Source organism: Pangasianodon hypophthalmus, chromosome 18 (assembly GCF_027358585.1).
Source record: "Pangasianodon hypophthalmus isolate fPanHyp1 chromosome 18, fPanHyp1.pri, whole genome shotgun sequence".
Taxonomy (NCBI): domain Eukaryota; kingdom Metazoa; phylum Chordata; class Actinopteri; order Siluriformes; family Pangasiidae; genus Pangasianodon; species Pangasianodon hypophthalmus.
In genome coordinates, this window is record NC_069727.1 from 5,823,900 (window position 1) to 5,850,640 (window position 26,741).

General features: G+C 39.0%; 1 protein-coding gene across 6 annotated transcripts in view; it reads left to right on the forward strand.

The window, feature by feature from the left end:
• The window catches only part of slc41a2b (solute carrier family 41 member 2b), a 65,241-nt gene that overhangs the window by 794 nt on the left and 37,706 nt on the right, over positions 1-26,741 (forward strand). For 2 of the 6 annotated variants that reach the window (XM_026923449.3, XM_053241914.1), the window contains 10 exons: positions 1,918-2,525; positions 4,273-4,380; positions 8,291-8,362; positions 8,958-9,102; positions 11,106-11,252; positions 14,572-14,719; positions 14,836-14,915; positions 18,030-18,161; positions 19,258-19,406; positions 25,763-26,698. In XM_026923449.3, coding sequence (XP_026779250.3) covers positions 2,034-2,525; positions 4,273-4,380; positions 8,291-8,362; positions 8,958-9,102; positions 11,106-11,252; positions 14,572-14,719; positions 14,836-14,915; positions 18,030-18,161; positions 19,258-19,406; positions 25,763-25,948 — 1,659 coding nt within the window. In that variant the 5' untranslated portion in view covers positions 1,918-2,033 and the 3' untranslated portion in view covers positions 25,949-26,698. Of the gene's footprint in view, positions 1-163; positions 386-453; positions 701-1,917; positions 2,526-4,272; positions 4,381-8,290; positions 8,363-8,957; positions 9,103-11,105; positions 11,253-14,571; positions 14,720-14,835; positions 14,916-18,029; positions 18,162-19,257; positions 19,407-25,762; positions 26,699-26,741 lie in introns of those variants that run through there. The other 4 variants (XM_053241916.1, XM_053241917.1, XM_026923452.3 and 1 more) reach the window with 3 other exon arrangements.

A 26,741-nucleotide genomic window follows, 5' to 3' on the forward strand; every position in this document is an offset into this window, starting at 1 on the left:
TAACTGACTGACAATGTTTACTTTTTAGTTTCGTCTCACGTCGGAATTTGACGGTTAAAAATAAATTTTTGCTGATTTACAGCTAAAGATAAACACTTCCGGTTTGCTGTGTGTGTGTGTGTGTGTGTGTGTGTGTGTGTGTGTGGTTGTCTTGTCAAGCGCAAATACAGCATCGTCGCCTTCACATGGCATCTCCAGCATCTCACTAGTGCAGTTCAGCAGGTTCGACGTCCCAATCAGCAAACTAGAGCACTAAATAGTGCAGAAAAGTGCCGTACTGACGCCTTATATTAGCGCACTATATAGATCTGTAGTATGTGGTTTAGGATGTAGCTTCTTCGCCAGGTTTCCTCGCTTGTTTGGGATAAATATCTTTGAACTGAAGGTAAGTTCAGGGGCCCTGAATAGACCAGGAGTCCCAAAGGAGCACAAAGGGACTATCAGGAATGAGAATTGTCCAGATTTGGACCAGGTCTGAGTGCATTAACTTGTCAGAGGGACCAGAATTATTGCACTCTTGGTTTATCCCTTGTTTTTTTTTTTACACTAATCTGTAATTGCATATCAGAGTGTCTTTTAGTGTAGGATTAAAGTTAGTGCCGTGGTTTAGCGTCCCAGGTTTGATCCTGAGCTTGGATTACTGTTTGTTCGCATGCTTTCCTCTGGGATCTCTGGCTTCCTCCAACCTCCTAACATACCAGTAAGTGTATTAGTGAATCTAAATAGTCTCTAGTCTCTAATGTACACTGTATGTTCAAAAGTATGTTGGATGCCTGACCATCACACCCATTTGTGGTTCTTCCACAAAGCACACAACTATATAGAATGTCACTGTGTGCTATAGCATTACAGTTTCCCTTCACTGGGACTAAGGGGACTAGCTGAAACCTGTTCCAGCATGACAGTGCCACTGTGTACAAAGCAAGCTCCATGAAGACGTGGTTTGCCAAGACTGGAGTGAAAGAACTGAACCCCTATGAGATGAACCAGAATGCTGACTGAACCCCAGGCCTCCTCACGTGACATCAGTGCCCGACCTCACTAATGCTCTTGTGGCTGAATGGACAAATCATTTCAACCACTCTCTAAAATCTAGTGGAAAGCCTTCCCAGAAGAGTGGAGGTTATTATAACAGCAAAGGGGGAATAAATCTATAAAGGGATGTTTAAAAAGCACATATGGGTGTGATGGTCAGGTCTCCACAAACCTTTGGCCCTATAGTGTATGTGTGCTTGGTGCTGAAGTTACTGAAAATGATTCTCAGACCAGATGGAACACATTACAATAACACCAAACAACTTTATTGTTTTCTTGTCATAGGGTGGTAATGAGTATCTATGCTATGACACAATAACTTCCTTAAAGCAATCAGAGGCATTGGTCCTGTGACAAGCTCCTTTAAAAAAATCCCCTGTATTATTATTGTTTGGTTTTTGAACTCCACCAGTACTTTCTGCTTGGGGTTGGTCAGGAGATGATACAAAAGAGCGAGCGCTCTTCCCAGAGTGTTTTCATAACTGAGAAAAAGCATGAGAACTTTTTTCCAAAGAATTTGATACAAACTTTGCTAACATATCAAATATGTATAGGTGAAAGATAGCATAATTTGTTTAGGTATGAGAATACAGATTAAGGTGCAAATCTTCTTTGTTTCTTTTATTAGAATTTTGAACATTTCTGTTTTTCAGAATAGGGAATAGTAAAAGCAATCCTAAATCTGCTGGATAGACGCAGGACTAAGTGGCAGGTACTTTGATTAGTGTTTATCTGTGCTACTGGTCTCTAGCAGTCATCCCTCATCCATGTGATGTATAGTCTTGCTCAATAACTGGGTTTGTGTCCTTCCACATTATTATTATACTCTCTGTATATATTGTGTCAGATTTATGCTGCGAGGTTTTCTTTCTCTTGTTCCAGGTCAGATTCAGTGTTCATGTGAAGACTATGGGCATCATGCAGCAGTGTTCCTGATCCCACCGTTTCCTCCATTCCAATCCATAGGGCCATGAGCCAGCCCAGCCCCTGGCTGCAGTATGAGCCTCCGCACCGTAGGGGGTGCTTTGTTCACCTCCCTGCGTCCTAACCTGCTTGTGAGCAGCAGTGGTGGTAGTGGTGGTGGCGGAGGAAGCCGCTGGGGCTTGCTCTCTCTGAAACCTGTGTCTTCTCTGCTGCACACCATGGTTCCGCCGGGTTACACCGCGCTGCAAGAAGAGCGACTGGCCATGGTGGAATTGAACTCACCCAAGCCGGAGACGCAGCAGAACGGCTTTCACCGTGAAGGCCGTCGCCTGTCAGAGCGTTCTGGAGATGGCCGATACAGCGAGACGGAGCCCATGCTACCTGAGAGCAGGCTCTCAGGAGAGGAGGTAGATGAGGAAGAGGAAAGCGAAGAAGAAGGCCAGAAACCGGCCACACAAAACCTGCCCAAGGAGTCACCGCTGGCCATGGCTCTGCAGATTCTGGTGCCGTTCCTGCTGGCCGGCTTTGGCACCGTGTCAGCTGGCATGGTGTTAGACATAGTGCAGGTGAGTCTCATGCTTCACCATCACATCAGTATGTAAAAAGTGCTTTTAGTTGAATAACATCAACTTTAACAAGGAATTGAGAAATTAATTATCTGCTATCTAAGTTTATATTCAGCATTGTTTATTTATAGTTTATTTTGCATTCCTGTTTCAGCTGTTTGTTACAGCAGCTAGATTTGTATTTCTTGATGCAAATCCACAGTGCTTACAAAGAGCTGAAAGCAATGGAAGGAAGAGAAATAGGAGACATAAGAAAAGAAAGAGAGGTGTAGCAAAGGATAAATAAACAGTAGAAAAAAGAGAATGAGCACGTGTGAAAGGCAGAAAGAGGAAAAAAGAGAACAATGGAGAAAAAATGTGAGACAAAAAGAAATAGAGGAAGAAAGAGAAGTGTAAGTGAAAGGAGGGGGCTCTACAGTGTGCGCCTGCACTATGTGTGGTGCACTAGGACTCTTCAGCTGTAAAGATAACAACATCACTAGTGGCAGTTATGAAAACAGACAGATATTCTGCTGTGTTTAGTTTTTTTTACTGGGGGAAAAAGAAACATCTTTTTTGTTATTGTTGAATGCAAAAGTTTGCATAACCTTAGGACTATATGAAAAAAAGAAATGTTTTTCATGCCACAAGACATTTAGTTTCAGTTTCATCAATATTTTTTAACTGAATAATACTGTAACTAATACTGAAAAGACACCCAACAGAAGTTGTAAATTATATTATTACTTTTAATGCCAAGTCACTGCATTACTGTGAGAACCTTTTTGAACATAAAATCAGACTTTTGAAACATACAAAGTGAAATTATCCAGAATATCAAAGTAGAAATATGTAACCACATAGACAGCAATCTCATCTATATCACAATCCCAAGGCAAGTGCTTACGTGTCTGCTGGGTGCAAACTGACCTCACTTCCCATATCATAATTCTGAACAAACTGTAACAAATTTGCTTACAAAGTGGTGCCTGAGGTCTGAAACCAGAAACACAACACCCTCGTACACGAAGTCAAAACAAGATAAGAGCACGAGTAAAAGAACATCTCTCGATTACAGCCGTTGTATGTGCCTTTTTTGTGCAATTTTATCCCATCCAAAGCTAAATGATCTATATAATTACATCTGATCATTTGAATGTAATATAGTGGATATTAATGTGTCCGGTATATTATTTATAAGGAATGAAACACAATGGGGTGTGCTTTTATAGGAAAATAATCACTGACTGTGTGGTGTGATGTGGCCCAGTACAAAACTGAGTTACTGCAACCACCCACAGGTTGGTTATTTTCCACTAACAGCACGTCTTGAAATTGCTCTTAACCTATAACACAGCTGAAGATTTTATATTTTTATTTATTAAAGAATGATGTCCTTTTTTTTCTTTTTTTTTTTTTTTCAACTTCCAGTTCCTGTTTTCACTTTGTTCATACATGCTGTTAAAAAAAAGTACCTCCCTAGCCTTTTCTTCCTGTTTCGTGGTTAATAAGACCAAATATAACCCCTAGAAACCACAAACTGCACAAACAAGTACTTCATCTTGAAGACTTTCCACTGGTGGAAAACTGTTACATAAATATTAATTTGCTCATTTGTTTGCATTTAATGCATCTCCCTCCCTCTCTCTCTATCTCTGTCTGTTTCTCTCTCTCTCTCTTTCTCTCTCTCTCTCTGTCTCTCTCTTTCTATCTCTGTCTGTTTCTCTCTCTCTCTCTCTCTCTCTCTCTCTGTCTGTCTTTTGTGCAGCATTGGGATGCGTTCAAATACGTCACAGAGATCTTCATCCTGGTCCCTGCTCTCCTGGGTCTGAAAGGAAACCTGGAAATGACGCTAGCCTCCAGACTCTCCACAGCGGTCAGTGTCTAGCTCTTGTTTTTTTTGTTTGTTTTTTTTTTTTTTTTTTTTTTCTTCATCAGGCAGTTCAGTTACTTTATGAACTGGTATCTGATCTAAGTCCTTCACAGAATGGTGACAGTGGTTTCTTTCTAATCCTTACATAGCAAAAGCCATAAGATTTTTTTTATAGGTAGTAAAATTAAATCATGGCATTGGCATGATCTAATATACACCAGTTGATTATTGTCAATGTTTAACTGTGACACATCACTAGCATAACTCATTGCAAGGCATGTTACAATCACTGTGTGTAGCAATATGAGAGAAATAGGACACTTGTGTGTGGTGGTGTGATGTGGCTGATGCAAAGTGGAGATACTGTTACCACCCCAAAGTTGATTATTTTCCAATAACTGCACATCCTGAAATCGTTTATTCCTCGTATATCACAGCAATTTGCCAAGTACATTTTTAGTTATTTATTAATGAGCGACACTTTGTACTCTTCCAGAATTGTGAAATCAATTCGCTCCTTACATAAACTTTCACCATATCAACAATTACACATTTTTTTATTCTGTATGTGGATAGAAGTCTCTGTGTAAGCTGTTACTATAGAAATGATAATGTATAAGAATGAGCGCCTTTATATACAGTCACTGATAACGAAGGGGGTGATTTGCAGCCAGCACTATGTTCAGAGCCGCTGTTATAGAAAATTAATCCACACTTTCTGACAAGATTCGAGATTTGAGAAGTCATCAAATCTAGTGATGTGTGTGTATACATGTATATGTATATATAAGTATAGTATGTTACAATATTGTATTTTGTGTCCAATTTGTGCAGCACTAGTGCTATCATCGTCATAGAGAGTCAGTGGTGCTGCTGAGTATGCTGGCCATGTTGGTTCTTGTCTGAGTGCATATTTAAGGACAAATGGCTGTGTGGAGGCTGTTGCTAGTTTTAGTCCTAGTCTTTTATTACATCCCTGTCGTTGCAGGTGTTCATTTGCCACCCGGTGCAGCCAAAGCCAGTAATGCATCCTTAGACGCACACACGCCTTAAACAGGTTTTAAATTGGGTGTGTCCTTTCTTTACAGATCCCTATTTGGGCATGAGAAGTTTACCAAACATATGTATGTTCCCAAGATGACTGATCTAATAGAGATCTCTCATGAGATTTAAAGCCTGTGTAACTTCTGTCCAAATCTTTATGGAATATTTGTTAAAAGCATTCATTAATTAGGAGGAAGGGACTTAAATTTCAAAATAGTAAATACTTTAAATGAATTGCTTTTGCCTGCTAATTATTGAGATTGATATGTATATGTGTGGCATACCAGTGCAGCTCATCTACAGCCACTGAACATGTTGCTTCTCTGTGTGCTGTAAATATATCTGTATTTTCTAGTTTTCCTTTTTAAACAACAACAGATTTCAGCCTGGTTTGTCTGTGAGATGACTCAGAAGAAGGCTTCTGGGTGTGCTTCCATAGTTATGAAAATACCAATTTGTAAGTGATTTATATATAAATTGGTATTGTTTTTTTCCCCAGACACAGGGACACACAGTCTGTAGAAAGACAGACTGTCTCATGTGAAACTAATTGTTTGAATAGGGCTCATGTGTATTTGCAGGTCCACTCTGAGAAAGAAGGCATAATTTGGCATCTTTCCATCCACATAGTCCGATTAATAAATTCTGGCTATTTCTATAGACTTGTATCTCAAATCTGGAATTTGCTGACACAGCACTTCTGCAGGCTTTTTTTTTTTTGTATCTCCTTCTCCATCTGCTGCAGGAGCAGCAGCTCGGAGTGTCAGGGGGGTCACTGTCAGTGTGTGAAATAGCTAGTGTTCCCCTGCTGAATCTGTCGTTCACACTCGAGGTGAGACAGCAAACAGTCATTGCAGTGGAGAAGCTCTGGCCTTCTGTTTTCTCCTCACACAGCTGCCACTGCCACAGTCACAGCCCTACAACTCTTTCTCTTACAGAGTTAGCCTGTGGCTTTATTTATTTTTTTTTTATGAGCACACACTGACAAAGTTTGTGGTCTGATCATTATGTAATAGGCAGACGAATGATCTACTTTTTTCCCTGCTCAGCCCTCACGGTACATACTCAGGGTTTTGGGCGAACATCTATTCCTAGTTCCAAAACCTGTTTTCTCACACTCTCTTGTGTATTTGCACAACACTGCTACAGTCTGCATGTAGCCCTGATGTAGTCTAAATGTTACCCTCTGTTCCTTCTTGTCTTGCTTTTTAGCACTTTCTCACATGATATTCTGGGAAATCCCTTTACGTGGGCAAATTAATTCTGAATTAGCCAAATTAGTCTTTTTTTTTTTTTTTTTTTAAATATATTTCAGTTACAGGTAAAGTTGTAGCATTTTAAACATTAGTTTGTTTTTTTTTCCAATAAAAGAATGATTTTGTTTCATTTCCACTGAAAGATGCCCTCCCTGCCTCTACGTTTCTAACTGAATCTACTTATGGAAAAACATTACTGAAAAATTCTAAATTTGTGGGAATGGGAAATGAGATCTCACCTGAATTATCAGCATCATCCACATCAGCCTCTGTCTTGTCACCTGAGGTAAAAGTCTCTCATGGTATTTAAACACAAGCCTCATCGTCGTCTCTTCATGCTAACATCGGTGGGGAAAGCATCGCTGATTAATTCACTCACTTCTGTCCTGTTGAGTAAATTTCTTTTTATTAAAGCATTTTTATTAGGTCATTTAAACGTTTTTAAGCTTAATCTGCTATACATAGTGCACAAGCGCACTTCTCTGAGGTGACATTGTGATGGTGCAGAGGCATCTCAAACATTTTGACAGTCAGTATCTTGAGTACAAACTGAAGTGATTAGAGCTGTATCCGTATCACATATAAATATCCAACAGCTTGATCAAAGTCTTACTGTGTGAGAAAATCACAAGGTTAGAAAGTAACCCAAATAAAAATATTTCCGTGTCACTTTGGTAAAATATATATGTTTTCTTAAAGCGGAGATGTCAAAGTATAATTTTGGCAGGAAAAGACAAATCCGATTTTCTTATCATTTCTGGCTGATTTCCAGAATTCAGCCATAGTGACATCCGATGGGTTTTCCCAGACCACCACACGTCATCTTTTTATTTGCCTGTTGAAGCAGTTTCAAGAGTTGGGGGGATACTTATGACGGGGTATGGGGTTGTCACTAGTTAATAACAAATGTTTGTGTTTTTTTTTTTTTTTTTTTTTACAGCGAGCTTTTTCAAAACTGGGAATGTTGGCATAAAACACAATGTTTTTTTATGTAAAAGAACATGTAATGTATATGTGTCTGCACTGCTATGTCTAACCACTGGTCCGATCAGTCAAACTCCCCTCTTTCTCAGGTGTATAAATCCAGTAGTGCGCAATAAGCTTTATTCCGTCATTCTGTCTATATTCGTCACTGATCTACGTTGTTGGGCATTCATTTAAATGTCGGTACTATTGATCTTTTTGACCCTTTCCCCATTTTTGACTGTGTTGATTTTGGCATGTTGGCTAAGATAATAACATTTGCACTTTGTGCTCAAGTTTGTGCGAGCAGCACTAAACAGGTTATATTAAAATGCATTCCACTGCAGTTTCTTTTGTAATTTCTATTTAATGAAAAATCTGATTCAGTTAACTGAAATTAAAACATAAATGTCAGCAAAAATGTAACATTTGGACAAAATATGTACTGTATCAGGATAAATTAAAAAAGAGAAAGTGATTGAGGTGCATTGCTATTAGGAAGAAAAATTCTTAGATCTACCTGTTTTGCCACTGATGCTGTGTACTGAGAATTATTTTTGCACATACAATCAGGTATTAAATGAAGTAAGAGTGTATTTGAGAATTTGGAGTATGTTCATTTGCCCATGTTTTCTCTGCTGCCTCCTCAGGTGAACGTTGGAAAAATGGACTCACCCATAGAGAAGTGGAACCTCATCATCGGCAACTTGGCACTAAAACAAGTAAGACTAAACTACTGATTTGCGTATTGTTTTCTAACTTACTGAAAACACTAGAACCGGTGATTCAGGTTTGGATCTGCAATTTGGCCATCGCTGATTAGTGCAAGCTTAGGTGAAAGATTTTCCATAGTTACATTGCATGACACTTCAATCTATGTAATAAGTTATTTGAAAAATAACTTATTGATGTTCCAAAATACTAAAACTGAAAGGTGTTGAAGTATTAAAGTTGAGATTATCCAAAAGCTGCTTAGAAGCTACAAAAGAGTTGGTCAGTTATAAAGGCAAAGGGCAGACAAGCAAGTTATAAGAACATTTAGATCACATTCATAAATGAGATACAAACTTTGGAACTGAAATCATTTTGATACTTGCACTATTAATATCTTAACATTCATATGCTGAACATTTTTGCTACTTGTGATAATGAAGAGATATTTGTGAAACTTAACTTAACAAAAAGTCCTGTTACTATAAATTACATGTTTGTCTTCTGTTTTTCGGAAAGGTGTGAAAATTTTGGCACTCATCTGTTAATGATTTAATGCGCCTTGGGGATGTCTGATTGTCTTCATGATCATTCCTGTGTCTTCAGGTCCAAGCTACAGTGGTGGGGTTTCTGGCAGCAGTGGCGGCTATTATTCTTGGCTGGATCCCTGAAGGAAAGTTCCAGATGAGTCACGCTGTGCTGCTCTGCTCCAGCAGTGTGGCCACGGCCTTCATCGCCTCCCTGCTGCAAGGTATGTCTCAGTGGAGCACTACCAGGATCATTTAAATGGACTGAATTAACAATTTCCAAATGGCTACAGTTCTGTTTCCTTGTAGTGCTTTCATTTAAAGGTGCAGCAGTTTAAATCCGAACTCTTTTGGTAACTTCTCCTCACATCAATGAAATTGCAGCCTCAATAAAGTTAAGTAAAGAGCAGCTTCAGTAAAGAGTCAGAGAAGAAAGTCAGAGGAAAAACTCCAGGCTCTGTGAGCAAGAGAAAGAACAAATGATTTTGACCACCATCAACTTATCATGACAACTGTGATTGCTTTTGGGTTTTGTTTTTTTTTTTTTGCCCCAATTTAGTCACCTGCCGATTCCCACCCACCAGCCAACTCTCCCCTGTCATACAACAGCTACCACCCTGGTAGGGTGAAGGCTAACATGTGCTTCCTTCAAGACACGTGAAGCCGGCCAGTCGCATCTTTTTAAACTGCTGCTCATGCTGCATCACAGGGCAGTGTAACAAACACAGATGAAAGAGCTATCTGCCGTCTTTCGCATACATGAGCTCACAGATGCCAACAACTGGCTAGTGTCATTGTGATTGACAGGAGAGAGAGTATGCCATTTCTCCCACCCAGAGAGCACAGCTAATTCTACTTCTTTGGCTTCCAGCTATGGATAGCTGTGGCATCACTGAGATTTAAACTCTTGATCTCTTGACATTAGGGCAAATGTTTTGCTGTTGCACCACCTAGGAGTGATGTAATTGCTTTCTAAGCATATCGTCTGTGTATTCTAGCATAGTCGGTGCATGTGCATGACTTCGGGGTGCGTGGGCGAGTGGCTGTATTAGTTTGGAATTTGGGTTTCGAAACAGGAGCTTTAGGTAACTTGCATCAAAAAGTTGCAAGTTTAAAGTTGCACAGATAATAATCTGTGAAGGAAAGCTTTCACTTCAGCTTTCACTCCTGAAACCTGATAGCTAGGACATAGCTCCTAAATAGAGGTGACATTTCAATCAAAATTACTAGTTGATTATTTGAATAGAACACAGGATAAGCAGCAAGATCTCTTTGTGCCAAATCAGACTTTATTTCTTTTTGGAACGAGAGCAGGAATTTGGAATTTATGGCTCGCCATTGCAGTTGAAATACCATCTACTATATGCTATATGTGCTAAGCAATGTTGAATTCTTGAATCTGATTAGTCAGAAGGTGTTGATTAATTTCCTATAACAGCAGCTCTGCCGGTAGTTTTGACTGCAAGGCAAATCTACTAATCTTTGTGTCAGGCTGCACCACCTCCTATAACAGCATGCCCCTTACATAAAACATTTATCATGACACTGGGGGAAAAATAGTGCCTGGCACTAATATCAGTACTGAGATAAATGACCTTGATAAATTGACAAATATGATGCCACTTTTTTTATTTCCGATTGAGATAAAACAGCATCTGAAAAGGAACATTGTCTAGTGAATGGTTTTCAAACCACTGATCTCGAGTAAGAGTGTGTTGTTGATATATCACCGCATCAGCCCCGCATCCGCAAACCACTAAACACTCATTATCTCTTTGCTGTTGGTGCACTTTTGTGTGACTGTGCTTTCATGTTGGACCAAACCAGCAAACTTATAACTAAGTACATCAGTGTACCTTAGAGTTCTGACACTTTTGGTTCTTAAACTGAAGAATGCTTAGCATGCACTGTTTTGATTGCTACAAAATGCTATACTTAAAACACATATTTATTATTACAATTTACTGCAATTTAGTACTAGAAGTGTACATATTTTCTTGAGTACAATCATAGGTTACATGAACAATCTGAGCTCTTGAACAATCTCAGTATTATATTTGTAGGTTCTGTTTTATTTTTGTAAGTCCACATTGGCCAAATAAAACAAGGCAGTGTGCCGTGTCAGTACAGCAAGCCCTGAGGTCGATGAAAGAAAAATGTTTATTTGCTGTAAGAAACAGACTGAGTCACATGTAGTGAGAGCTTTTTCTCTGTTTTTCTGTGACAGGTATTATCATGGTGGGCGTGATCGTGGGCTCTAAGAAGACGGGCATCAATCCTGACAATGTTGCCACGCCAATCGCGGCCAGCTTCGGTGACCTCATTACTCTAGCCATCCTGGCCTGGATCAGTCAGGGGCTCTATAACTGCCTGGGTGAGAGAGTGTGAGAGAGTGTGAGAGAGTGTGAGAGAGTGTGAGAGAGTGTGAGAGAGTGTGAGAGAGTGTGAGAGAGTGGCAGCTAGAACAACTAGACAGAAAGACAACAGAGAAAGAGACAAATAAAGAGAGACAAACAAATGGAAAAAGACCAGCAGAGAAAGACAGACAGACAGACAAATTAAGAGAAATGAAGAGACAAACAAGAGAAAGAGACCAACAGACAGGCAGAGAGACAGAGACAAGGAGATAGATGACGGGAGAGACAGACAGCCACAAAGAGACAAAAAGAGAGAAAGACAAAGACAGAGAAACAGAGAGACAGACAGAAAGAGAGAGACAAAGATAGAGAGAGTGAGGGACAGAGAGAAGGAACAGAAGGTTAGAAGAAAGAGGAAATGAATAGGGTGCATGCATGTATTTTTGGTGAGCACCACAAGAGGGCAGTAGAGTAATAGGAATGCTGAATGCTCAGTGTTCTGATCTGCTCTAACAGAGTGCACTGTCTCTGGTTTACAGGTTTAAGTATTTCTACTGAAATTTAATATAGCATTCATATGTAACATGTGTGTTAGATTGTCTGTGCTTTAGGAGGACGTTTCGTGTATGACTGCCAGAGCACAGGTGTGAGGAGATATATAGTGTGTAAAGTTGAGGAGCTGACATGTTTTATGTTAGGAACGTGCTGCTAATGAGGCGACCTGGGCTGGGTGGAGAGAATGCTGCACAATAGCACTTCTGTAGCAGAGTTCATACCATTCCCATCTCTTCCTGTCAGACCTGAATGACTGATTCATTCTCATTCTCACTAACACATACTCAGTGACTCGAGCTGAGTTGCGTATAGAAATTCTTAACGGTCTGGGTGCTTTATTTAATGGCGCTGATCATGTGACTTGGTGTTGCATGTGTGCTGTGGGAAGACGCTGAGGAAAATGCTTCTGCTAGTGATGGGACAGGATGTTAGTGTTTTAATTAGTGTTTTAATTTTTAACATTTCTTTAATATCATCTCTGATACTTACTCAGCCTGTTGCTTTATGTAGAGAAAACCTATACCTCAGATAATTTGTCTGGATTGCCAATTTCTCTAATACAGAATATCCTTCTAATATTTATAAAGTAATGAATTCATGATCACTGTTATTCTTCCCATTCTGAATTCTTTATTTAAATCTCTAAATTCCTTATTCATTGCATTTTTACTGGACAATATATTCTTCCTTTCATCCTTCCATCATTACTTACTTTACTTCCTTCCTTCCTTCTTTAGTTTCTTTATTACTTACCTACATTCTTACTTCCTTACTCCTCTACTTACTTCCCTTCTTACTTGCCTACTTCCTTACTTCCTTGCCTACATCCTTCCTTCCTTACTTCCTTACTTCCTTCTTTACTTCTGTTCTTCCTTACTTACTTCCTTACTTCTTCATCTATTTCATTACCTACTTACTTACTATACTTCCTTCTTAATAATGAATAATTTATTACTTATCTATGTCCTTACCTTCTTCCTTCCTTCCTTTCTTCCTTCCTTCCTGTGTTACTTACCTGTTTGCTTCCTTTCTTCCTTCTTTCCTTCTTTCCTTCCTTCCTTCCTTGCTTACTTCCTTGCTCTTTCTTAATTCCTTTCAGCTTTGTCATTAGTCCCCTGTCACACGAGACAGCCAGTCTACCGTATCTTTTCAAACTGCTCAGGTTGCAGCATGGGGCAGTGTACTCAGAGGGAAGCAATATCTACCCTCTTCCTCATACATGAGCTCACAGACACTCACAATTGGCTGGTGACACTAGAATTGACAGGAGAGAGTAATGTAGTCCCTCACACCCTGAAACACTCTGTTTTCAGTTGTTGCTAAAGAACACTCAATGGTAAAACAAGAGTAAAACATTTCAATTAACTTTCCTCTCTTTTTGAACATGAAAAGTTTTTGTATTTCTTCTCAGTTAGTTTTTAATCATTGTCTTAGTTTTTTCTTATTTGATTTGCTTCTTAGCTCCTAATTCCATTGAATCAACCCAACTGACAATTGACTGACAGTTTTTCCATAAATGTGTGTGATGACACAACACAGATTGCACTTAAACAAAGGACACAATATATTAACTCTTAGATGGGGAACCCTGTAATGCTCTTTTAATGTATAAAGAAATAATACAAATAATGTTTCTGTTTCAATTCAGAGATATGCCTCAAGTAACACACACACTTTCCACCTGCTGACACACCCAAACCAAAGACAGATGTCCTTGCACCTCCCACACACCCAATCTCGCACAGACTGTCTTAAATGTTATGGTTTATTTTGTTAAATTAGTGACTCAGTAACACAGTGTCTTCCTTTTTTTTTTTTTTTTTTTGGTTCTTTCCCTTGCCTCTTTCTCAGCCACTGTCTGAGAGGTAAAGCGAGGTGAACAGCCCATGCCACTCTGTGCCAAAACCCAGCTGCCGTGCCAGCCAGCAAACAGCCGCTCATGCCATCATGGGCCCGGGCCGAGGCCCAGTCGAGCCTGCTCACACTAAATATAGTCACACAAACTCAAACACTCCCTATTAAGGAGTAGGCTTGTGTGCATCTATGCAGATTTGTTGAGCAGTGATTAAGATGGAAAGCTAAGTTTGAGGTGGTTAGTGCGCATTAAAATCATCTCTGTAATTTTTGGAACGGTGGCCCTTTATTCATTAAAGTTGCATAAATAAGAGTGCAGATTTGAGCTCCAAGAATGATGTATGAACAAATGTGCATCTGATTCATGAAACCAGAAATGATTTGCATGGAAATGTGCAAGCTCCCACCCACTCGTGGTGCATACACGTCATATGCATATGCGCTTTCTAATTTACCTTCATATACATCTAATTTACATAAAACCCTAATTTACGCAGGTGTTGTGACAGTGAGTCAATACAAAAAGCATTAATCAGACAACAGTTATCCAAGATCTGAGAAAAAGAGTAAATCACGAAGGGAAGAATATCTGCGAAGCTTAGTTTGAGGTGCTTGCCTTCGAGAATGCTGAAAAGAATTTTTTGGTATTTATTTTAAATTAGGTTTAAGCAACTTTGTATGACTGTATGGAGTTTAAGCCTTCAGATTGAACGGATTTTAGATTTTGTTTTTATAAATATAGACATTGATGAATAAGGAACTGTTGGTAGAATTTGCAAACATTCAGACATTTGCGATGAGATTTGATGTATGTATAAGAGTCAGTGTGTTTTCAACGCATCAATAAGCTATTTTTTTTTTTCACCATTTAAAAACTCACTGTTTGTATTGGTATTAGTGTTAACTCTCTCTTTATATCTCTTTCAGACTCTCACCCGTACGTATCATCTCTTGTGTGTGCCTTCTTCATGTCTCTGACTCCGGTGTGGATGATCGTCTCATCCAAACACCCGGCGAGCCGACAGCTCCTCTACTCCGGCTGGGAGCCTGTCATCACCGCCATGGTCATCAGCAGGTCTCTTACACACACACTTACATGCATAATCTCCTAACTTGACATTTCGCCCATATTTATGCATCGACTGGCAGATCAAAATTCCTAATGTTTGGTGTTTTTTTTTTTTTTCTCAGTATTGGAGGTCTGATCCTGGATAAAACTGTGTCAGACCCCAACTTGGCCGGCATTGTGGTCTACACCCCTGTCATAAACGGTAAGACCAGCTCACTCTGGAACCCAGCTCAAGCCTTGAAGTAAAATTCCCAAATATGTTTGATTTTAACTTTTGATTTCAACTCATTTTGAACATCTTACAGGCAGGATTTCAACACTGATGCTAGGGGGCTTCTTTTTCAATTTATAATCTGTCAGTTTAGGTTATGAAAGTAAAAAATGTTCTGTAAAGGGCTTTGTTCAGTCTGCACTCCATAAATTGCATTATAAATGGTAATTAGGATCTTCGTGTAGAATATTAAGTACTGGTGATATCTGTAGATTTCAAGAAGCCTTATTTTTAGCAGAGCTAGCCACTTTTATGATTTAGATGACTGAATGCTGCTGTTTAGAGAAAATGGCAGAGGACCAGAAATGGTTGAGCAAAAGCTTTATGGTAAGTTTGTTTTGGATGTGTAGTGCAGATGTTAAGCACAACCCTGACAACTTCTGTTTCTCGTTAATGTGACATCTCAGTAGGGAGCGATACGATTTTAATTAAAACACACTAATGTGAGGTGTTAAACCAGCTTGATCCTTGCCCACTCTAATGCTGGAGGGCTGAATATATGTGTGTTTGTGTGCACACAGGGAAGTTCAGGTGTCTCAAAATCTAGACACACTGTGATATGGCTCACCAGTCTTATCAACACACTGATCCACAGTATATGCCTCTGGTGTGGTGCTGCCATGATTAACTGTCACACAGCTGTGTGTGTGGGTGTATATAGTCACATAAAGCAAGACATCTAGCATTCATTACAGAGTCTGGTACATTTTGTCATTAGGCCAAGATCCAACTACTTCTACAGAAAGAGGTTGAGATCTGAGACCTTTACAGACCTGCAGCCCATCACCAAACACAAGATTATCTCTGTCACTCAACACTAACTGCTTCAAACAGAATTCCTTAATAACTTTTAAAGACAGCAATCTATTAATGATTTTCAATCCAGTGACTAAATCCTGTTTTGAAAGCTCACTGTGTCACGAAGTTTAAAGGTTTTCCCACTGGAAACCAGTGCACAGAAGTGCAGAGAGCCAGTCAAATTGCAACCTTTAAGATTCTGAAGCTTGTTGCCAGAAAAGTGAACAAATCATATATCAGATGCTCACTGGTTTGTGGGTGAACTGTTTGATGCTGACATTAATGGTATCCCTGTATATGTGTATTTGTGATATTCTTGATTTCTGTATGGACTGTAAGGGGGTTAAAAGCTGTTGGTATTAGTTTATCTGGCCTTTGTGTGGGTGCACAAATCATTAATCTATTATCTCACCCACCAGACAAGTGAAAGCTCAAATGTGCTTGCCCAGGTCCATGTATTGGTTTTCTGGAAACCTGATGAACTTTTAATTTGATTAAAAAAAAATTGAGTGTTAAAGTAATTTAACTTGGCTACGTTACTTTTTAAGTGCATTAATATAATTAGTTACAGAGCTACAATTACAGAATCAACCACAGAAATATATGAACTAACAGTATGAAGTGTTAGATTGTGCTTGTGTTTTTCTAAGTCCATTGTAACTGAATAACAATTGACTGGCGGTTAAATCTAGGTTTATACCAGTTGTTTAACTTCTCTCTTTTTCCTCGTAGAATACTTTATATTTTGTAAATGGATTTTTTTTTTTAAAAAATCCCCAAACTTTCAGTTGTATTCATATGACTGTATTGTGTCTTGGCAAAACCTCATCAAACCTAATGAACATTGTGTTCCATAATATCTCCGACTATCATCCATTCCTATAATGCACTTTCAAAGACAGTATGTCATTATCTGTGGAACTGTGCTGTGCTTAATTTACTGCCTTATAGCTTTGCATAAACCATTATCAGCCTATGTAGAATTTACTGTGGGAGCCTTGCATGAAAGATTTCTTCTCATCCTCATCAGTTTGCTTACAGAAAGCCATGTGACTTTGGCATTTTAACTTTGTTTTATTCTAAGCACTAGGATTTGCTGAGTCAACATCAGTCTGCTATCAGCAAGGACGAAAATTATTAATGGAGTGTGATATTTTTTAATTTGAGTGGTTCATTTCAGGGACACCTTCTATGAATTAACAATGTCCTTCCTCAAGTTAAAATTTTTGACTTCCTTTCTATGGAGATTAATGTAATTTAAAGGATTTTAGCCGCAGTGTGCTTTCTATTGTACTTTTGTAAAGTCAAAAGAAATTAGACATTTCAGTCAGACACTGACTCAAGCACAGACAAGAGCTCAGCCACACACAGACATGAGCACAAACAGCCACAAGCTTAGTCAGACACAGGCACAAGTACAGACACAAGCTAAGACTGACTTGAGCACAGACATAAGCACGGGTACAAGTGTGCTGTCAGTGAAGACAGAATTATTATTGGAGTATTATTGTGATTTATCATTTGAATGGTTCATTTCAGGGACACCTAGTCTGAAACGAAATGTCCTTCCTCAAGTTGTAATTTTTACTACTTTTCTAGGTACATTGCTGTCATCCAAAGTATTCTGGCCATAGTGTGCTTTCTGTTGTACCTTTGTAAAGTCAAAAGAAATTAGTTCATCAAAGCCCTTTCTTTTGTCTGTAACATAATCAAAGACTTAATTCCTGATGAGATATTTTAGCATTACTTGGTGCTAATACTTATTTATACTCTCGAATTTAAACTATATCCACTATATCTATAGCTTCTGTGGTGTAATTGGGTACCTTTTATGGCTAATTTTTATTTTTCTATATACTGTATTCTTTGTGGCATATCTAATGCTTGTTTGAAATCTACTCACTGCTAATTTTTATGTTGTATACTGGGAAAAGATGGCAGATTTCACCTCTATAGGTTGTGCGTTTATGCTCTCCTTTATCCTGTCTGTATGCTTATTTATTAAGGCTGCTGGTTGTACAAATGTATTACTGAATATATGGACAGCACTTAGTTCTACTTACCCGTGTCAAAAGTTAGAAATGAATAGAGTGAGTGAGCGATAGAGAGAGCATGAAACGAGAGTGTATATTAAGATGAAAAACGTAACTCCTAGCAGGAAGTAATAAATGGATCGTATTATTTTAGACAGTCTCAGGACTGATAACTCTTTCAGTCTGATAAAAAGTTAATATCTCTGCTGTGCAGGTATTGGTGGAAACCTTGTGGCCATCCAGTCTAGCCGCATCTCGACACACTTGCACTTCCACAGCACCCCAGGAGAGGTACCGGACGAGGCCAAGGGCTGCTACTATCCCTGCCGAACCTTCTGTGGCTCAGGTAACCTCACACAGACCTCACACAAACCCGCACCAACTTATCACATATTTGTGGCAGATTCTAATTAAAACTGAAAATGAGGAACAACAGAGGAAGTTGGTGGTCAGATACACTGAACTGATATACATCCTGTGTGTGATACCGCAATCAGATTGTAATCTGGCTAACCAGAGACACATTTGAGAGTGGTTTAGATCTTAGCAGGATACAGTACACACACAAGATGCAATATGGATGACTTTTGGCTTCCTGTGGTATGGTAATGATCTGAAATGTTGGATTTAGCTTTGCACCTCATTCCATGTAGATCATGCAGTTTGTGTTTAAATATCTACCTGATGGTCAAAATAAATGCCTACAAGTACGAGGACGATGCATCCCTACTTGGCTTTCTAGTAGTGTATGTTCTCTGGCTGCCTTTATTTGTAAATGCACCGATGAGTCATGCAGGCGCTCGAGAAAACAAAGCCAAGCGCAGACTGCCGCTCAGCCTCCTGCTTTCTACACAGCAGACAGTGAAGGACTAGGTTAGATGAAAGAGAGAGAGAGAGAGAGAGAGAGAGAGAGAGAGAGAGAGATAAAACACAGAACTTAAGTGCATGCACGGCTTACAGAACAGTGTGTATTTAGCAGAGACTGGGATTTTGTGCAGCTCTGTGTAATATAAACAGTGGAAGTGAAAGCCAGCACAGTGGCCTAGAGCTGGCAGTTCTTATGCTTTTAGCACACATTTCTCCAGTTTGCTCGGAGGACTGGGGGAAGAGAAATGCTGGGTACAGATGTCCAAGCACGCAGACACACACAGGGTGCAGCGCCTACTGTCAGGCTGCCATTACCATCTGGAGGAAGAGGCGTAAATCCTCACATATCTCTGAGGTGGCTGAGCACTTGCCTGAAACTCAGTGCAAAAACTGAAAAAGAGAATTTTCTCCATGTAAATAAAAGCAGATATACAGGCTCATATAGCTCAGTGGTGGTCCTGTAGTGATCCGTACATCAATTATTCATATATAGTCTATTAACTTTTACCTATGGATTGCACGTATATGGTATGGTTAACTGTGTGATCATTTCTACATTTCTTTCTCTTTTGCAGGAGCCAATCACCGGTCAGCACAAGTGCTGCTTCTATTGGTAATCCCGGGGCACTTGGTCTTTCTGTACACTATTCACCTAATGAAAAGTGGCCACACAACGTTGACGCCCATTTTCATGGCTGTTTACTTGGCTGCAGCACTGCTACAGGTCAGTCAGTACATCTGCAGTCAGAGAGTACATATAGACAGATGTGTTAATGAGACAACACTTTGCCCAAAAAAGCTTTTTTTTTAATACAGTTGGGCTAAAAATGGTTTCTTACCTTTTTTCTTCACTGTGGGAACAGAAGGAAGGGAGAGAGAGGAGAGCGAAAAGAACATTGTGTAGCTCAGAAAGAGCTAATTAGTTAAATCGTGTGTTTTGAATTTAGGGGGGGAAAAGCAAAATCTCCCCAGAATTAGGATTTCAATCACTCGATGTGTCTTAATTTCAAGGATACATCCAAGATAGGATATTTTTATTAGGGCTGATGTAAGAAGGCTTATCCTCCATGTTCCTTAGCACATAATCAAGGCAACACATCATGGCTTTAATGTGCTGCACATTTAAATGACACAGGAAGTGTTATCTGTGTTTTCTGCTGTTATCTACTAGTTATAGTAGGGAATATTTTGTTCCCTTATTTTGTAATACTTATATTTCCTCCACTTTTCGAAATGTTCCAAACTTGCATTATGAAGGAAGGGTGATTGATGGTCTGTGAGGATGCACTAGTTTCAGATTTTCATAAACTGAAGTAACATTCACAGAGACAGGCTAAAGTAGTGTAACAGCCAGAAATGTACTTTACCTTGTGATATGCTGGTCATTCCTGGTCATAGGAAACACCCGTATTTTCACAAAATTCTTCTGAAGTGAATTATGACTCATATAGTAATGTGAAGTGAAAGAGACTAGGCACATGACATGATCTTGAAGAAGTCAGGGGACTTCATGATTTTTGTAAACATTTGGGGGCATGCTTTTCTAGGAAATTAATCAAAAACAGGATGGTGTGATGTGGCCTGATGTGAAGCGGAGTTTCTGTTACCACCCCAAAGTTGATCATGATTTCCTATAGCAGCACCTCCTGAAGTATATTATACCACAGCAATTTGCCAAAACTTAATTTTTTGACTTACTAAAGAACATCAATTCATACATATAATAGTTAGTGTTATCATTTACGTTATAGTAACTGTAAACACTCGTTCCTTCACCAGCCTGTCTTTCTTTCTCTCTTGAAGACTAAAAGCCACATTTTTTTCATGTTACATAGACTTTCCCTTGTCGTAAATCTTACTTAAAAGCGCTGACACAGGAGACTCCTTCCATAAATGTAAAAAAAACAAGTTTCCTTACAGAAAGCTACACAGTATCAACAATTTTAATGTTTTATTTGTTAAGTAACAACACATTTTTTTTAATGTTTACTATTGATCTTAGTTTATGTGGAATGTTCACCATACACAGTCACAGACTCTGTGAATTAGCTGTTACTATAGAAACAATAATATATCAGAACAAGCATATGATTAAAAACCTGTGATTTGCCTTGCAGTCGGTAGTACTGTCGGATCTGCTATTACAGAACATTAATCAACACCTTCTAACCAATCAGATTTGAGAATTCTACAGCCCCATTGTATTTGTTGAGCGTTATACTATAAGTCCACTCATCTCGAGTACTGGACTGCTGTAGACATTTCACACTAAAAACCCTTCATCGACATAAATAACGCATGTTTTTCAAAACTCTGATCAAAACCGAAAGCTGAACTGTTTAGACAATAATTACGATCAATTTAGCAATACCTGTGGTTGCACATGTATGAGTGAGTGCATTCATGAGAAGCATGCTAAGAGTGAGTGGAATGTGTGGCATTTTCAGGGTGTGTGTTGTGTGTGTGGTCTCTGTTTATTCTAGGTAAAATTTCTCTGTGCATGGAAAGCGGAAGTTCTAATATACGATGAAGCCGTGCTATAAATAGACACAGGCTGGCCTGCTGAATCTCCTTTGCTCAGCAAGCTTGAAGAGACTTTAGTGAGCTGTGTGCAGGTTAATACAGACCTCAGCAATAATACTTCAGTGATTTAAACGCTATGCTATCCTCATACTATTAGAAATGTGAGGAAAATGCATCTATATGAACAAAGCAGGCCTCAGATGAGAAGGTCAGTTTAGTACAATACATAACATCAATGAATATAAAGCTGCTTCATTTATAATCTGTCTGGCATATATGTAGTTTTTGAACCACTTTTAAGTAACTGGACTTGATCAAATCAAGCTTTTTTATGGATCTTGAAATTCTGGAATGATATGGAATTGTAAGGTTTTATTTTAAGGTTTAAATTTTAGAAAACAACTTGGGGAAAATGATAGATCTTCTGATAAGACTCAAGGCACAATGCTGTCTGCATAAAAAAGAAAATGTCTAATGATAACAGATTTAAAGTCATCTCAGAATATCCATCCAATTAGTAAGTTCTTAAATACAGATGTTGAGATATTTGATGGAAAAAATAGTTCATATTTTCTGAGCTTCTGTGCCTTTCTTCACAACAGTGTCAGAAAAATGTATTGTGCCGCAATTTACCATGATATTCTTGTTATATGTCATATTGGGCAGCTGTTTATATTAGAATTTTATCTTCATTTTAATAGGAGGAAAATAATGTGGACAAGAGTGTAAGTCAGATGCTAGAATATAAAGCCTCCCTTTTTTTTAAACTTCTCCGCTAAGATATAGAGCTTTTCCTAAAATATACTTCCTGATATTCACCAGATTTTTATTCCTAGTTGCAGCTCCTGAAGCAGTTGGTGAGATGCAGCATGCTGCTACAGCTTTAAAGTGTTTGATGATCCAAATAGAACTGTAGCAATATGTTTTTGCTGTGAATGGATGTCAGCAGACTCTAAAAGAAAACTTTTTGTCATTCTGTTACCAGATGATGATGAATTGCATGGACGCTATTTATCCCTTCCAAAAGTATTGGAACGGTAAGGCCAATTTTTGTTGTTTTTGCTATACACTGAAGACATGGAATGGGTGGGTTCAAACAAAAGGTGCCTTGTTCTAAGTTGTTTAACACATCTAGATGTATATATCAGCAAATGAAAGCTGAAATTCTGATCTATTGTCTCATATTCTTCTTTTGATTCCAAACCCAAATGTCTTCAGTCTATAGCAAAAACAAAAGAATTGACCTTGCTGTTCCAGTACTTTTGGAGGGGACTGTATATCCAAGAAATTTCCCTTCAATTTTTTAATGCTGAAAATGGATGGTTTTCATATACTTTATAGCTAGCTATGTAGTTTGTGAGGTCATATAACACTAGCCAGGTGAAACCATGGCAGCAGTAATTCAAGACAGAAACATGCACTAGTGATGCACATTTGGGTGCATCTGAAAAATAGTAAATGCTACCTTCTAAGGCTGCATTTGGAATTTTGGAACATTTTCACATAATGGTTGATTTTTTTTTTAAAGCACCATCTAAGTATTCTTCACTATTGAACATTTCCCATAATCCTAATCGTAAGCCATGACAGCATGGTGAGAGTACATACCGGAAGAGAGGAATCAGTTATTGATGTCTTATAACCTCTGTAAATGCAGGGTGAGAGACTATTCCGATTCTTCAGGAACAAAAGGCGATCAGGCACCAGTTTGTGACTGTGACAAATACTTGCTGATTGTTTGCCTTCTTGAGCTCATCTCAAGCATCTGCTGATCTCTGACCCATAACATTTGACCTTTACAACACTAAAGGAGCTAGGCCTACACGCAGAATTCCAAAGGAAACGAGTGGCTACTTGTTGCATTAATGGAGTCTTGGCACGCGGTTGTTACGTATAGACTGAGCCTGTGCAGAGGGGCCATTAGTGAGCCACGGTGGCTGCGGTGTGCATTCGAGAGGGCAAAGAGAAAAGAAACGCTCTCGTCAATGGCGTGGGAAAGTGCTCGAGTGGCCGAGACCACACAAAGACCTGCAGCTAGTGTGACACATGCGGCATATTGATGCCGGCTGCGATATATGCACGTTTTCAAACAGTCATGCAGATATTTGTGTTGGACTGTTGCATCTCACAGCTAGTAACCATTTACAGTGGAAAAGTTTGTGTTCCCTTAGCATAAAATGAAGAATTGTGTGTTTAAATATAAATACACTAAAAACTCTATTATATCTGAATGTCATTTAAATATCCTCACCATTTGCCTTTATAACTGCCTCCATCCTGTTGTGTATCCTCTGAACAGCATTTGGATCCTCACGGTCGTAATCATCAGGCTCCGTAGTAATATCCAAGGCAAAACTGTTAGTATTTCTTAGTAATAATTCTTAGTTATTATACGCCACCTTTTTCAGATCCGCTCTGGAGAGTTTTCTAAATATTTTTTGATTTTGCCAACAAAGTCTTGCCTTCTTATCTGGTTGTAGAATGCAAATTTCATTTTAACACCTTTAAATTCTTTGTAATAAATTGGGAAAATGAAAGTACTATTGCTGCCCCCCAAATTCATAAAAGTATAAATAATCTATGAAGGAAAAAAAAAAAAAAAAATTTGTCTACCAGTGTGTGTGAAAGGGAGCGCCAGGATGGGACAGTAAACATCTTTGAAAGGGAGAGGACATTTTAGTCATCAGTCTATAATTATGTGTGTGTCTGTGTGTGTGTGTGTGCGCTGTGTACAGTCCTGTCTGACTGGCCTCGCTGTCATCTGGAGGTAAATGTGTGTGCATGTTTGCGGAGGGTGGAAACTTCATCCCTGATCCTGTTAGTTCTTCTAAAATTTGTGTAAATTAGCAAACCATCCATCTTAAATAGCCCTTAGTTTCTGTAGCAGCTTCATCACATTTTCTTCCATATCTTCATGAGAAGAGTTTTCCACTGTTTGTATGTAATTAGTGCATTTTTTTGAGTTTGCAGACAAAAATACACTACAGACTGAGAAAAAAAAAAAATTTATGAAGAGAAAGCATTCAGAGAGAGGAAGGACCCAGTGCATTATTGTAGGATTTGTAACGCAGCCATATGTATTGCATACTCACTGATTAACAACTTTATATCCTAATACTCCTCAAATAACCCTCATATTGCCTCCCAATGGCCAGTTAATAACTAATGAAGTATCTAATTATTTACCTCACCTCCATCCAAGCAGTCTTGGAAAGCAGCTAAAAAAAAAAAAAAGCTTTTTAACTCGCTCTGTCCGAGAGTAATGCAGACTAAATGACTGGGCCGTCTTCAGTTACTCTGAGCACCAGGTCTACCTCAGTGCACCGCTTCCCAGAGAGTTTCACACACAGTCTGTCACTGATTAATGTGCTGCCTTTATTTTTATTTTTCTGCTAAATGAAATTGAATTCACATACACACACTCAGGAAAGTTAAGCAGTTTAGCTGAAATCGCTGCTGTGCGTCGCAGCCTTGAAACTAGGTGCAAATTTGATTACAGAGGATTGGCAAAGTGATAAATGTTAAAATTCAGGAGAAAACTGTTGTTTCCATTCTTTAAAAGGTGGCTGCATTAGTTAGTGAACGGGAAATTACTTTTAGAGTTGGCTCTGGGTGATTTTGTGAAGGCTGGTGTTTAATTAGCAAGGAAGTGTTTTAATCTGCATCATGTAAGGATAAGGAAGAATTGACAAGGGTAAATTATAATACTGCCATTTAATTGCTACTCTCTGTGTCCCTATGGCTTAAAAGTGACCACACTGTATTCCCTTTATAACAATATAACGGTACATCCAGTCAATGGATAGGCTACATCCTGGACCTTATTAAATTTAATTTTTTATTTTAATCTTTTGATGTTACCTTTTTTCCCTCATCTCACAAAATTCTCTTCTCTTAACATGTTTGGCAAAATTATTTTCAGCTGAAATCACTGATTCTGAAACTGATTCTGAGAGCACTTGGCATGAAAGCTCGTGTCCATCATGTCCATGAGCTTTTTCCACTAGTGGCAACTAGTGAGTGTATTAGTTAACTATTAGTTAAGGCAGGCTTCACCAAGTATTAATTGTAGGAGTGTGAATAATTTTTGGAACCAGTACAATGCAGAAAAATAGTACTAAAGAAAGCTTTGTGTGACAATACCTTCAGTGAGTTTCCTTTACTTCAGAGTTCTCCTTTCATCAGGATTACACACGTTGGGGACACACACACACACACACACGCACACACACACACACACGCACGCACACACATTTTCAATGTGGAAAATGGGCTTAATTAGTGAAGCACAGTAAGGGCTTCTAAAGTTCACACACAAAGACACTGATCCAGTTTGTGTTAATTGTGTGTTAGCACTTGTGTCACTTGCTCTCTCCGGCTCAGAGCCTCTTCCCTAAAGTGTGTGTGTATAGGGAGCAGTCAAGTCAAATGGAATCACTTAACATAGACTCATCCTAATTTTACACTCCTCAGTTGTCTTGTCTCAGGAACACTTGGGGAATTTGTTAGCAGCTGTGACTCTAAAACGTGTTTAATCTGCGCCTGTCTGTCTCGCAGGTGTTCCTCTTGCTGTGTATAGCAGACTGGATGGTCCACGCCATGTGGAAGTCTGGGAAGGACCCGGACAGTTTCTCCATCCCGTACCTGACGGCGCTGGGAGACCTGCTGGGCACTGCTCTCCTGGCCTTGAGCTTCCACTTCCTGTGGGTGATCGGGGACCAGGACAGCGACGTAGGCGACTAGGGTCAAACGCTTTCACCGGTCATGTGTTCCATCTCAGCCAAAGCTGCGCAGTGTTGCTATGGGACATGTCCAGCCACTGATTAATGGACGCTGCCGGTGATGCTTTCAGCCAATATCATGTGTGATGAGATTTACAAAGAGGACCAATGACCAATTGGAACATTTTATAGTGCTTTTTAAAGGACAGAGTTATTTAATATTCAGCTTTTGCGAGATTATTGTATGCAGCATCATTCCAGTCAGATTTGAGATTTTGGAAGGTAAGAATCCTGGGAGGTGTTGCTGATCTTTCAGGCATGAATTAACATTATGAATTAACTAATTATCAGGCTGGCTTTCTGTTCACATCATATCCATGACAGATTAAAAAAAGATTCCTCTATTTTTTTTTTTTTATCTATACTCCCCTCTTGCTCTTCCTGCCCTCTTGTAGAGGGGTCTGCACTTTGTAAGATAAATGGTACTTATGTGTTTTGGTCCATCAGGTCAATCTGATGCTTACTTTTCAGTGTTTACACGTTCTGTTTACACGAATGCAACTCTACATGACATAAGGCATGTGTGCCTGAGAATCGTCTGCATGTGGGTGATGGCACAGTGTTTGTCTTTAATGGCTTATTTCTTCCTCTTGTCCATACGTCTCACGTGTGTGCTTTGCTGTCTTTGTTGGTTTTGCTTTATGGGATAAAATACAATCGGATCTGTTTTTTTTATACTCACAATAAATGTTAAGTATTTCTTTATAGTCAATCTCATCAGAAGGTGCCTCCTTTTTTCCGACACATAGGGGGTA